The sequence below is a fragment of the Merops nubicus genome, unplaced genomic scaffold, assembly GCF_000691845.1.
Source record: "Merops nubicus isolate BGI_N331 unplaced genomic scaffold, ASM69184v1 scaffold9843, whole genome shotgun sequence".
In the NCBI taxonomy this organism is placed as follows: domain Eukaryota; kingdom Metazoa; phylum Chordata; class Aves; order Coraciiformes; family Meropidae; genus Merops; species Merops nubicus.
In genome coordinates, this window is record NW_008599732.1 from 8,506 (window position 1) to 22,884 (window position 14,379).

Sequence of the window (14,379 nt, forward strand, 5' to 3'; positions counted from 1 at the left end):
GAGCAGCAAAGCAAATCCTGTCAAAAATTAGCAAGTAGTATGAGAGAAACATTTAAACAAATGTTGGATTCAAATACAAAACCATTTACCACTGAAGTGCAAGACTGAAGTCACAAATTAATGTTCTTTAATCTCTATTCCTAGACTAAATATACCTCAATAATAATACTGCTTGCTTTCACTATACAAATGTAGTTCCACAGCATGTTGTAATAGCATTTGGTACAAACTTGTATAAAGTTGATGTCTTAAATCATTGGTTGCTGGTGCAATTAGACCTTAAAAATTATTTGTGAGCTTGATGGTAGTAAGACAGTTAACAGACCAAAAAAAAAAAAAAATTATCTGGGCCTAAAATCCACTGGTTTGCCCAAGGTAAAACACTTCAGTAAATACAGTTGTCAGGTATGTTCCCTTGCATTAACATAACGGCAGGTACAGACAAACTACCATTCCAGTGGGACAATCAGTACAGAAAAAAACCCTGTTATCTGAAGTCAGTGTTTTGACTTTGCTACTCCATATTCACTGCAAGATGATTGATGCCAAAACTGTTGTTATGAACAGCACCCTTTAGTCCCAAGTACTGCTGGGATCACAACTGGAACCACGTCCAGGTTGTCTGTACTGTACTGGTTACCAGAGTAGCTAAACTGCAGCCCAGCTGCCCACATTCGGTACCCAACAGTCTGGTCACCAGCTGCTACCTCAGGTACTCCAGGTTTAGAGAGGTAGCTTAAAGACGGGAATTTAAGTTCAGTATCTAGAGCTGACTCACTGAAATGGGATCAGAAATCTCACTGTTCTCAATCTGAACTAAGCTATTAATCTTGTTTTAATATATATGTATTCAGTATGCAAATGTCTTAAGATACTAATCAAAATCAGTTCCAACTTAGCCATGAAAAGTACATGCCAGATGAGTGGCGTTACCTTCTCACAAACACTGTTTTCTGAGTTCATAAGGAATACAAGTGATAAACAAACGGATCCACCTAGAAATAATTGAAACAATTGGGAATCACTTTTCATAAGCAAAACTTACGAGACTTCACTTTTTGTAGGTGGGTACATTTTTTATCAACTGAAGTGTTCAGCAGATTAATCTTTAGTAAAAGTTGCTCTCAAACTAGAAGATGAGTCACAATATAATGTATACAACCACCCTTTTTTTTAAGCCACCAGACCTCACAAATCCCCAATTCATAGCAACGAATAGATATGTTTTCTAGCCAGTCTTTTTTTTTTTTTTTTCACATAATAAATCTTAGCAGTAAAAAATACAGAAGATAACAGAATTTTTATTTCATGTGCTTTATAGAAAATGCTTGATTAGTTTTTGGAATGCTTAAGGTTCACTTGAATATGTTTACAATCACATGAAGTAAATTGAACATTTACCACTCATAGCTTCATACGGAGTGCCTGTATGTACATGGATAGGAAGTTACAGTTATGTGCAATAGTTCAAGAAACCCAGATTCAATTCAGTAATCCCATGGCCCTTGAATCTAAACTTTAGGTAATACACATTTCTTAAAAATGGCTTCCTCCCACCCCCCATAAGCTGCTGTTACTAGATTAAAGAGAAGCATGGTAATACATCATCTGAAAGAAACAGTATGAATGTATCTCATACAGTTAAAATCTCTTATAAATGCAGCTAAACTATATAAGCATAGAATCCAACCTAGACTTTTACATTACCATCCTAGAGTGATAAAAAGTTAAGACATCATTGCAACTATTCAAGTGAACCTTGCACTCAGAAGTCCTAAACAGCATTTTCTAGATACCCCTCTTTTTGAGACGCTGTTGGAGACTATGTCACTGATCTTAGAAAAGGCATTTAGCAGGACAAAAAATGGCATGATTTCCTCTTCTTAGAACCGTTGTTCTTATCCCCATTACAAGAAGAGCTTCATTTACTGGAAGAAACACATAGCAAACTAAGGAGTAACTTATTTTATGTACGGCAAGTTAAATATATGGTTTGCCAGAACCTTTGAAAGGAAACATGCACAAAAAGTCTGTTTTATATTTCTGTTTCCATACAGCAAAGTTTGGTTGCTACTTTTAAGAAAAGCTGTGAACTGGGAGGCCATCATCCAAGGGATAATAGCCAAGTTAGAAAAAGAAAGTGGGAATCAGACGTATTTGCAAGCAATCCCCTGCTAACTCCTAAAGGCATAGAAGTTTGGCAAACAAGCATTTGCTGAAACATCCACTAATATTCACAGTAATGAAAGTCACAATCACCTGAAATGCCAGTGCTCACAGGAGTCACACAACATTTTAATAGTTACCCCACAGCACCAGCCAAGTATTTGGAAAACACAAAGCACTGCTTCCATTCAGTCCAAAATGAGATCAAAAATTGTCAAATCCTTTTCCTGTAGTGTAACAAGTAATCAAATATCCACTCAACACATGCAAGTAGTTAGGAAGGCCGTTCAAACAATTCCATGTATGTACTGGAGCCTACACTCCGGAAAAACTCAGGTTTACAGAGATGCTCACTTCAGAAGCTACAAATAAGTTTACTGTGTAGGCATCTCTTAGTCTTCACATGAAGAACTCCATTATCAGAGCGCACTATGGCAGAGACTGTGCTGACCATGCTGCTGCTGATTCAGCCGTTTCAGGTGATGCTCCTTAAAGAGACAGACACTGACTATGTTGCTTTGATCTACTGAGTTACATCATCCTGTGTATTTTGAGACCTAGAATTACCGAATCTTACATTCTTTCTATCTCATCTGAGAAAATCTATGGGAAGGGAACAAGAAGTAAGGAAGGTGTTTTTCTCTGCTTCTCTCCGCAGCAGAGAACACAAAGTTATTAAAAAAAAATGCTAGAGTAAGGTCTGGCCTCAGGGACGTCTATGGAACTTTAAGGGACCTTGATAGGGCCAGGATTTCACACTGCATTTTCCTTCCACAACTGCCACCTCTAATATGCAAACCGCTCCCTTTGCTGCCACAACCGTACTTATTCAGCATGTATCCTTTATAAAAGGAGGAGACTGGCTGTCTACTTTCAGACTCCGATGAAGCTCAATCTCTAGTAGTTAAAAACTGAGGAAAACTTGAGGAAAGGTGACAAAGAGGAAGTCCTTCCTAGGAGAAAGTCCAACCCAAAATTTTAAACATGTGTCCTGTGTCCCATATTGTTTAGTTACACTCTAGTGTTTTACATAAACTAAAACTTCCTTATGAATACATGAACTAACGTCATTTCATTTTTAAGCTGGCTTTCCTTTTTTCTTGGGGGGACCTTTGTAGCCTTTGGCCTTTCTTCGCAAGTTTCTCCGATCTACAATGGGCACCTCAATTTCTGCTTCCTCAGAGCTGCTGTCAGCAGCCCGCTCCACTGCTGCCTGTGTGTACTGATACATCTGCTCAGCAGACTCTTCTGAGTGTTCCTCCAGCTGGTTCTTCTGCCCCTCCTGTCCAGAAGGCTGCTGGAAAGAAACACCCGCAAGTTCAACCACTACCAAAGAGCTCTGACTCAAGGCAACAGGGGCCTCCTGTGAGTTGTGCCCTGCTTCTTCATTTTGATCTTCCAGTGAGGAGGCCGTTTTGGGTGACACGTTTTCAGAAACTGATTCTTCTGCTGCTTCAGTCACCGTAGAGTTGGGCAGGCCATTGTCAGAGAGCTCCTCCTTCGATGCTGAAGCAGCTGCGTTTTCACTGACGGTCTTTTCAGATTCTTGATGTTCTTCAGTGTCCTCCTCAACCAACGTACTTTCTTCAGACAGCACTTCTGAATCATTTGCATTTAAAGCCTGTGGGGGAAGGGAAAAGGTGGCAGAACAACCAAAGGGACAATTAGTTGAAGAAAGAAGAGGCTGAACAACGACTGCACCTAGCTACCAAGGTCAGAGAATATTCTGGCATCCACCAGTTTCTAATACTACACGTAGTCAACAAACCAGTTCTTCCTTCCTATTTGTGCAATACTGTTTTGTGAACTGCAATTGATATCTGGAGTGGCCCTCCTATCTTCAAATTAAAATTATTCCAAGTATTATTATTTGGGCACCACAGGATAAGGAGGACATGGAGGTGCTGCAGCAGGTCCAGATGAGGGCAATGAGGCTGGTGAGAGGGCTGGAAAACATGCCTTGTGAGGAGCAGCTGAGGGAACTGGGATTGTTTAGTCTGGAGAAGAGGAGACTGAGAGGAGACCTAATAGCTCTCTACAGCTACCTAAAAGGAGGTTGTAGGTTGTAGTGAGGCTGGTGTTGGTCTCTTCCCTCAAATTACTGATGATAGGACAAGAGGAAATGGCCTCAGGTAGCACCAGGGGAGGTTTCTGTTGGACATTAGGAAGCATTTGTTCACTGAGTGAGTGGTTAGACACTGGAATGGGCTGCCCAGGAAGGTGGTGGAGTCATCATCCCTGGAGGTGTTCAAAAAACGAGATGATGTAGCACTTGATGCTATGGTCTAGTGGTTAGGGAAGTGTTGGGAGGAAGGTTGGCCTTGATGATCCTAGAAGTCTTTTGCAACCATAGTAATTCTATGATTCTATAATTATTCAGGTAGAGTAAAAATGTTCTGAAGTTAATCCCAAGGGGGTAAAAAAAGGGTTTTATTTAGAGCTATATAATTATCATTTTGCTAGCATGTAGCAATCTGCTTTTGCACTATAAACAAAAACCAGTAAGATCCACGTTCTACAAGAGTACTGTACCAGTAACTCATTGCTTATACAATTTACCAGGGCAGAACTACTAGACAAACCAAGGATGTAGCTTTTCTCTCATATCCAACTACTAATTTAGTGACAAGGAGCTGTTTCATTAGAGCCACGGCAAACTGGAGCTACCTTGTCTTTTTTTTTTTGGTATCACATGCATACATGCCCCAATTCTGCACAGTAAACCAGAAACATTAGTATACTCTATTTATGGATTTACATCATCTGGCCTAATAATTGGTTCTCCCAAGAATTTCCTACAATGGTGGTGACTATTTTCTGTCTGTTACTTAACAAAAGAAAAAACAAGAGGCTATGTACACTCTGAAGGAAGATGACTTCACATTTTCTTTCAATTCTCTCACCTTCTCTGATACAGTGTCTTCTGAAGGTTTTGCCTGGGACTCAAGGATTAAGGGAACAAACAGCATTACGGGTTCTTCTCCTTGACCCTCAGACTGCAATTTTGATTCACCACTTAGAACTTCATTTGCTCTTTCCTCTTCCACCACAAGTGAGGTCTTACCAGTTTCTTCTGTTACCTCACCATTAAGAGGTTCTAACGGAGCTTCCTATAAAAAAAAAAAAAGAAAGAATTACATTTCTAAGTCAAGATTGTGCCCAGCCGTTGTTCTCCAACACCAGTGGGTACACATGTGATCTAAATTTTAGCTTAAACTGAGAAGCAGATAGCTTAGACACCTACAAATGTGTGCTAAGAAATTAGTGCAGAGTAGTTAACTTAACCAGCTTATTACCTTGGTGATGTCACCTGCACTAAATTTCTGACCATAGTTTACATTGTTAGGAGCCAAACTGTGCAGATTTTATGCATCTCACAAGCATCCACATTGCAGTCATTCCTTGAACACAATGTAATACAAGTTCCACTTTCTCACCCACCAGTGAGAACTTAAAAACCTGGAGGCATGACTAGGCACAAAGGGTAATCAAAGATTTAAATTCAAGTGGTTAACCAGTTCTAAATAAAGCTGGATTTAAACATCAAAGCAGTCAAGCTTTAGGTGGAGAAGTAGAACGAGCCAACAGTAGTCACTGAAGCATACCAGGTATTACCTTTTCAAAGAAATTTAAAAAAACCCCTAGAGATACTGGATCAGATCTTGACCTTAATCCAGTTCTCCAGAATATCTGAGTAGGAGAAATCAAGAAAATTAGGTTGGCAGACAAGCTAGAAATTCACCTTACTGAAGGTCCTATGAAATCTATTATTCCATTACACTTATTTTGAACATTTCCTGAAACTAATTCTATACTAGCCTTAGCATCTTGGATATACTTCTCAACAAAGCATTGGTACAAAAATCAAACACTTGACAGTCACATCAGTCAAGGCAGCAAGGACCACGTTTAACAGCAACTCTAGGTGTATTCCAAACCACTCGGCTGGCACCCGGCTCACCTCCTTCTCACTGCGTTTCTCCGGGGGCGATACATGTAGCTCTGCTTCGGATACAGACTGGCCCTCGTTTGCAGCAACCAGGACCTCATCCTCCTTGGCAGCACTCTCCTCAGGTACCTCTGCTAAGTCTTCAGAGCTTTCAGGTGCGCGGGCAGGAAGTTCCAGCCTGCAGCAGGTATTAAGATATATCCTTTGGTGACTTCAGCAGGGAAATTCTTTTATGACCAATTATAAAATACCATATCACATGCTCAGCACAGGAAATAAGAATCCAGAAAACTAAATACATCTAAAAATGGCCAAGTCCTCATTAGGAAAATAACATCAGCTAGGAAAAATTGGTTTGGAAATGATAAAATGAAGACATCTATCTCACTTCCATTTTATGGGAATATAAGTCAGAAATTTTTTAAAGTTTGTAATTTTAAATTTAGAAACCAGTAATCCATTTGATATTTGGAAGCCACAAAGTGGTAAGAAAGGAAGCAACTTCTGCCACCCCTGCTGCAGAAACAGTGTAAAATTATGGAATTATAAAAGCAAGTATGTTTGTATAATCGTTGAATATATATACATGACCAAGACTGTGCCAGGAAAAAATGCAAGGCAGTAAACACATCATGGCTGACTTAGATTCAATCAGCTAGAGACTAAATTAGCAATTTCTAAAGATAAAACTCTGATTCACCTGATGGGTAGTAACACCATCTCAAAAATTCAGGTCTCATTTCTGAGATGGTAAAACCCAGGTGAACTGGAAGTATTACATATGAACAAAGAAAAAAGTACATGCACTAGATTTGCAGCAGGCTGCTTCACAACCTCATAGCAAAGACAATATTAGTGTTCTTTTTTCTCAGGTGCCAGACTTGAGACAAAGACTCCAGAGGAGGTGGCCTCTGACAGAAGATCCTGCCGCATTTGCTAATGTGCCTGGAGGGAGAGAATCAGCTGGTGTCTTGCTCTGTTGCCATAAGGATTCCTCTTAGCTCTGTTCACAAATACCACATTACGTACCTTGTTCAAAGGAGAAGTAGGACCTCATTGACTTCGTTTTGCAAAGCCCAAAATACTGATGTTCAGTAACAGGCTAGCCCTCTTGCATACTAACTAGTCAGTTATAACAGGGGAAAGAATTTCTCCTTCTCTAGCAGTCTCAAACCACGCCATTTAGCTTGTCTGAACCACCTCAGGGCAGCATGCTGGCAGTGCAAGACAGCAGTGCTCCATCTTGGTAGTTCCACAACTTAAAGAGAAAAATTAGGCTGTATCTAGCTGTAGAACTCAGCCTCATATGGAAAAAAAAAAAAAAAAAAATGAAGCCCAGCTAGTAGTACTGAAAGAAACCCAGTGGAACAAGTATAAGAAGTTTCCTAGAAAATAACCATATTATCTTAAGTTCTTCAAAAGAGGTTTTTGGGGTTGTATTTTTTTTTTTTTTTTTTTAAGAGAATGAGAGTAGAGAGATGGAGGGTTTGTACGGGTGCTGTCTGTGTCTATGAGCACACACAACACTCACACGCAGGAAGAAGAAGGAACGAGAAATTAACTAATTACTTAATCTGAAATAGCCACAGTTCTGCTTTCTGGATGAGAGTCAGTGCAAACCAGTACAGGCCCCGTCTCATATGAATTCTTATGGTACACATGTGGCACCATTTTTCAGATCCCCATCTGAGAATTATTACACAACATAACATTCTTTGAACTGGAAATTACTTTTTTTTTTTTTTTTTAAACAGGACCTAAGTTTGGACAGAATGCTTTTAAATCAGAATTTGTCTACACAAAGGGTTTTACTTTGAAGATAGGCAGCTCCCTATAAATGTCTTGTTACTAAGTGACACGCAGTAACCAGCTCTCAAACTGAATAGTCACACTATTTTACTGTAATATGCCACCACAACAAGAGGTCAGGGACATCTCCGAAGATCACACGTAGCATCAGGGATACACATCCAATTATATTGCAAGAAACCATGCTGCATAAATAGCCATTTTTTTCACCTTCACGCAGACTCAGTGAAAACAGAACTGCCCTCGGCCTTCACTATCTTCTTATTGTTCTTTCCAGTATCTGCTGAGCTTTCAGTGACACTACATTTTGGTGCAATCACTCTGCAGGTGATATCTCAATTTCCTCTCTCACACCAAGCATTATTTTTAGTAAATTTAAAAACAATCAAGTAAGGTAGGAAGAAAGGAGAAAAAATACCAACGAGCACACTGTGAGACACTGATGTAGTTTGTTACTGCCCAAGCAACAAAATGAGAAATCAGTAAAATATGGGCTACTTTACCTGCTCTCTGACACATGAAGAGTATTTTCCTCATCTCCTTGGGAAGTTTCAGATTGAGATTCCTGGCTATTTTTTCCTATCCTGGGACGTTTTAAATGACTGCTTCGTGTCCAAACGGAAACAGGACCTATGTTATGGGGGAAAAAAAAAACAACAAAACAACAAATTCAATGCAAATGAACAAACATCATCTAAGTTCTGCATATAATTTCCTCCCCTCCAATATTTAATTAAAGAAACTCACTGCAAGTAGAACAGCATTTCACTGTGATACTTTTTTTTCTGAATGCATATGCGTTATCTTTACCAAGACTCATAACAATTTTATTCGAAGTCCTCTAAGAGGTTTACAAATTGAGCCTCAGCACTTTAGTGGAAGGCATGTTTTTATACACTCTGCAGATGAATACACTCAGACTGAAAGCAGTACAAGAGGATAACCTATTAACTCACAGTAATCACAATACTGATAATCAAATTAATTTTACCTTCAGATGTGCTTGCATGGGTATCTATTGATTCTTTACCTTTTTGAGAGTCAGCCTGTGAAGCAAAAGCAAAGCTGAAGTTATTAAAAAAACAAATTAATCTCCTTATCTGTGGTTGCATCTTTGTAAAGTGCTAATTCATAGTAGCGATCCCACTGAAGAGTAGTTACAACCATTCTTATTTACATGTTGATTTAAGATATTTACAATTTAACATATACATTAAACAAATATATGTTGAGAGATAAAATGTAGATTTGTAAATTATCTTTATTGGAAGGGGGTTTTTTTCTGCTTTTTACCTCTGGCCTCAAAACAGAAGATTAGATAGTAACCTGTCATTGTGAAAAACACTACCAAGTTTTTTTTTCCTAATCATTCCATTTATAACAGTTGTCCACATAATCAAATGCTAGAAGTCTTTTTTTGCTTGTTTCCTCTTTCTGTATAAAACAAATGGCTTACACTACAAGAGTCAATGAAATTTAAAAGGAAAGTGTTCTTTTCATATGTGTATTTTATCTGGGAGTCTTATTTTTGTAGTGGCATGTAACAGAATACAGAGCCCATGTAAAGAAAGGGAACAGAAATGAAAAAAAAACTCAGTGATAGTTGGTTTGGGATGGGATAGAGTTAACTTTCTTCATAGTCCTACCCCACCAGTGAGTAGGCTGGTGGTGCACAAGAAGCTGGGAGAAGACACAGCTGGGACAGCTGGACCAAACTGGCCTAAGGGATATTTCAAAATATATGACATCATGCTCAGCATGATGAAGTCAGTTGCATGAGGTTTAATAAGACCAAGTGCTGGGTCCTGCACTTTGATTAAGAGCCCAGGCAATGCTCCAGGCTTAGGGAAGAGTGGCTGGAAAGCTACCAGGCAGAAAGGGACCTGTGGGTGCTGGTAGACAGCTGGCTGAACAGGAGCCAGCAGTGTGCCTAGCTGGCCAAGAAGGCCAATGGTATCCTGGTTTGTATCAGAAACAGTGTGATCAGCAGGAGTAAGGAACTGATTGTGACCCTGGACTCAGCACTGGTGAGGCCCCAGCTTGACTACTGGGTTCTCTTTTGGGCACCACAGTATAAGAAGGATACTGAGGTGCTGGAGCAGGTCCAGAGAAGGGCAACAAAGCTGGTGAAGGGTCTGGGGAACATGTCTCAGGAGAAGCAACTGAGGTAACTGGGTTTGTTTAACCTGGAGAAGAGAAGGCTGAGGGGAGATCTTGTAACTCTCTACGACTGCCTGAAAGGAGGCTGTAGTGTAGTGAGGCGGATGTTGGTCTCTTCTTCCAGGTTACTCATTGTAATGATAACCTGTAGTTTGTTAATCAAACTTTGATTGTTTAATTGTTTTCTTTTAATTACTTTTCTTGTTTGTTTTAAAACTCATTTTGCCTGCTTAAAGATTAACCAACAGAATTTGCTGTGAGAGCAGTCTGTTTGAAATCGCATGCTTGCTTGCTTTGAACCTATAGTTATTCTGTGTTGTAAACAATGAAAATAGGGGGAAGGATTTGGGTTAGGTTGGGTGATCATGTGTGTAATGAAACAATCACCAAGAATGACACAACCCCCTCGTTCAAGACCACTGGAAGGCAGAAAGGACCCCCTAGCAACAGTTGGCGCAGCTGCAGAAGGAAGAAAGAGATAAGTTACACCAGAAAAAAGAAGAGTATATAATAAGAGACTCTGGGGGGGGTTGTTGAGCGCCGTTGGTGGAGTGAGGAAACTCCCCGGCCGCCCAGCACTGTTTTACTTATTGCTGCTTGCTTAATAAAATTACTAAATTAATATTGGTGTGGTTTCGCTATTGTTGCTTGCTTAATAAAATTACTAAATTAATATTGGCGTGGTTTCACTAATAAAATATAACACTGATGATAGGATAAGAGGAAATGGACTCAGGTTGCTCCAGGGGAGGTTTTGATTAGATATTAGGAAGAATTTCTTTACTGAAAAAGTAGCGAGGCATTGGAACAGGAGTCACCAACCCTGGAGGTGTTCAAAAAATATGTAGATGAGATACTTAAGGACATGCTTTAATGTCAGGTGATGGTTGGATTTGGTCTTGGAAGTCTTTTCCAACCTTATTCTATGATATAAAGCCTGGGGAAGAAGGAGCATTCGGAGATGTGGCATTTGTCTTCCTAAGTAATCACAATGCATGATGGAGTCTGCCTTTCCCGGAGACAGACGAGCACAGGAAGTGGTGAATGAATTCCTTGTTTTGCTTTACCTATATAAACTGTCTTTAACTCAACACAGGAGTTTTCTCACTTTCACCCTTTCACTTCTCTCACCCATCCCATGGTGGGGGAGGGAACAAATGGCTGTGTGGGGCAGAAGCTGCCAGCTGGGGTTAAAAGGCAATAGTGATTCAGCAGTAATGCAGATTACATGCACAGTCAGCAGAAGAGGCTGTTTATATCAGAGCTCTTTTGTCTCTTGTTCCTCCTCCCCATCCCAGTACTTCATTTTCTTCTGCAAGTAAGGTAAGGACTCAGTGGTCAGGCACTTGATACTCCAAAATGGATACAAGGTACACACATTAAAATGTTTTTTCCTGGTTTGGGGAAAGTGGGCCATTTTATTTTGTTTGGTGGTCTATCAGTTTCCTAAGCACTGAACTGCTTGTAGATAGTGCAAGTGCCAAGAAGAGAGCTGTCATCATTTCTACCAAGCTATGAGGAGTTGGAGCACTTTAGCATCTACCATCTTCCTCTTCTGGAAGAACGCAAGAGACAGGGCTTGAGTTCTTAGCTCACAGCAACAGAAGTCCTAAGAATTACTATCCTTTTACTATTTTCTCCAGTTATATGTGTATAGCTAGCTCTACAATCAACGCATGCATTTTTTAGATCATTTTGATGATATTATCATTACTGGATCTAGAACTCAGTGATGAAGGTCAAATTCATTACAAATGAAAGACAACTAAAGAGTTCTTGTTTATGGTCATTTAGTGACTAAAACATCACTTCTTTTGCTGTCAGTTTTGCTTTGCAAAATGCTGATTTTCTCAACTGGGAAAAATTTTACTTACATTTCAAAACTAAAGTTTAGATATTGATATCTGAGAGCATCTATTCAGCTATTATCTCCCATTTTTAATTGCAGCTTTGACTCCTGTGAGAGCACGGTCATGTCAATCCTACAGACAGTCCTGAAGCACACAAATCCATATTCAATGTATTTGGAGCTACAAGTTATTCTCAGGCATATTCTGCATGGCCGCAGAACAGAAATGAGAGAGGAACAGCTTCATAAAATTAAAAGACAAACACATTCATGAACACATATCCACATGTAGCTGCAATCTGGTTTATATTTCAAATATGTACAAAGAAAGTTCTAAACCTATGTAGACAAAGTATAACTCAATGCAAACTAAACATTCTTCCATTGTACTGAGCTTTGATGTGAATATGCACTTCTATAAAAGCTTTTCCTCAGTCTGTCTACACTTAAAATTACTAGGCTGTTCAACAGAGTTTCTAGACAGTTAAATCTCAGAGGCAGCTGAAATGTTATCTTTCTCTAATGTGCTAGCAAACAGTTCAAATTACAGAATTACAGACACTGACAGCTATGACACAGACCCTCTACAGTCAGTGGGAAAACCCACCCCCTCCCTCACCCCAAGGCAGCATTTTTAACCCCAGCTTAGTCATTGGTGTTACATCAATGAGAAGCTTAACATCCACACAAAAAATCACTTAAGTGTTTGTCCTTTATATATAGCACAGACTTGAAACAAATCAAGTGATGTAATAAATTCTAAAAACAAAGCCAGCAGGAGAGGTAGTAACAGTCTGTGTACCTACACTTTGCTTTGTTTCTAGCTCAGCTTTCTGTCCACTTGCTTCAGCTACTGCTGCAGACTGCTGAAAACAATCCTTTGCTTTATTTTCTCTCTGTGAAGCCTCTGCTGTAAGATGTAAAAAAAAAAATCAAACAGAAATATCAAACAGAAATTGAAAGTTTTAGCACCTTTACATAACAATTACCCATTCTAAATATGATCTCACTGATCTCAGTACAAATAAGAATCTGCCAGTTTCCACCCGCTGTGTTCACAGAAGTCACTGTTGTACTTGTATGGTGTTTGTTCAACTTTTACAAAGTGTCAGAAGACAACAAAACAAAGCGTCCTTACCTTTATTTATGACGTTATCCTTTTGCCACACAGCCAGAATAGACCTTTTCTGGAACCAATGTCCTGCTCCCTCCACTTCCCAGAAAAGGTTACGTTCTCCAGGGTGCTTCTCGAAATATTGCTTACAAGCTGAGCAAATATAAGAAAACCCCACTGTATTACATGTACTATATACTTGACAGTACCTCAGTTTTTTAAATTTATCTGAAATCAAATTAATTTGCCATCTTCCATTCATACACATAAACCATCATGTAATACTGCTTTATCCTACTCATCCTTCCCAATAAATCATTTCTTCAGGTTTAAATACTTGCCATTATTATCTCAAACTGAAAACAAAGAGTTGAGATTTTCTTCTTCTCCAAGTACCCACTTGAGAGTTTTACAACTTTACTGGTCACTATCGCTGCCAGTTACAAGACCTGAGGCAGGATGGAAGGGCTCTGAGGCAGAGGACATAGTCAAGTGAATTTTGTAATCTCGTGTTATTACAGGCACTCCTAAAAAACACTCTTTGTGAATGCAAACACACTACCATTGTGTGGTTTATCATCCACTCACTGTTCACTTCTGGAACATTTTCTTCACTGCTGTCCCTCCAACCCTCTTCTCCCAATATACATACTAAACTTACACATGGAGAGAGATGCTTTGGCATTATTCCATAGTAGCTGCCAGGAACACTACCACCCTTCACTTGCTACACTACTAATGCCTAATAGTGTTGTTTGAACATCGAGGCAGAATGCTCTGATCTTAGCACTCAACAGGATGGATGTGGCAAAACCAGAGCTCCCAAGAAAACAGGCAGCCATCCAGGTCCCAGGCTGCAGGGAGTGCCAGAGCCTCCCACTGGTAACGGGTGGCAGTGGAGAGAACAGCTGCCTATAGTGTGACCAAGGTGTCTGACCTGCTCAGCCTGGTGCCAGAGCTACAAGATGAAGCAGGAAGGTTAAGGAGCATGAGGGAGGCTGAGAGAGGAGGAGACAGAAACGGGAACTAGAAAAAACACTGTATGAGGGGGATCCTGATAACTGAATGGAGGCAAGTCCATGACTGGAGTGCAGCTATCAACGGCTACAGGCTGTTGAGAAGAGACGGGTGAGGAGGGAGGGGGAAGCACTGCCCTCCACATCAAGACAGAGTGTGAAGAGCTGTCCCTGAAGAACAGCCACAAGCAAGTCAAAAGTTTATGGGTAAGAATTAAAGACTAAGGGAACCTTGGGCTTGGTGTCTCCTACAGGTCACTGGATTATGAGGAGCCTGTTGACAAAGTCATCTTACTCAGCTACAGGAGCCTTTGTG

General features: G+C 40.0%; 1 protein-coding gene across 1 annotated transcript in view; it reads right to left on the bottom strand.

Moving 5' to 3' along the window:
* Positions 1-3,244: 3,244 nt before the first annotated feature.
* The window catches only part of FAM169A (family with sequence similarity 169, member A), a 20,354-nt gene continuing 9,219 nt past the window's right edge, over positions 3,245-14,379 (bottom strand). The window contains exons 6-12 of the mRNA XM_008937500.1: positions 13,072-13,200; positions 12,740-12,843; positions 8,895-8,970; positions 8,428-8,554; positions 6,128-6,293; positions 5,070-5,276; positions 3,245-3,787 (exon numbers count right to left, since the gene is read on the bottom strand). Coding sequence (XP_008935748.1) covers positions 3,245-3,787; positions 5,070-5,276; positions 6,128-6,293; positions 8,428-8,554; positions 8,895-8,970; positions 12,740-12,843; positions 13,072-13,200 — 1,352 coding nt within the window. The remainder of the gene's footprint in view (positions 3,788-5,069; positions 5,277-6,127; positions 6,294-8,427; positions 8,555-8,894; positions 8,971-12,739; positions 12,844-13,071; positions 13,201-14,379) is intronic.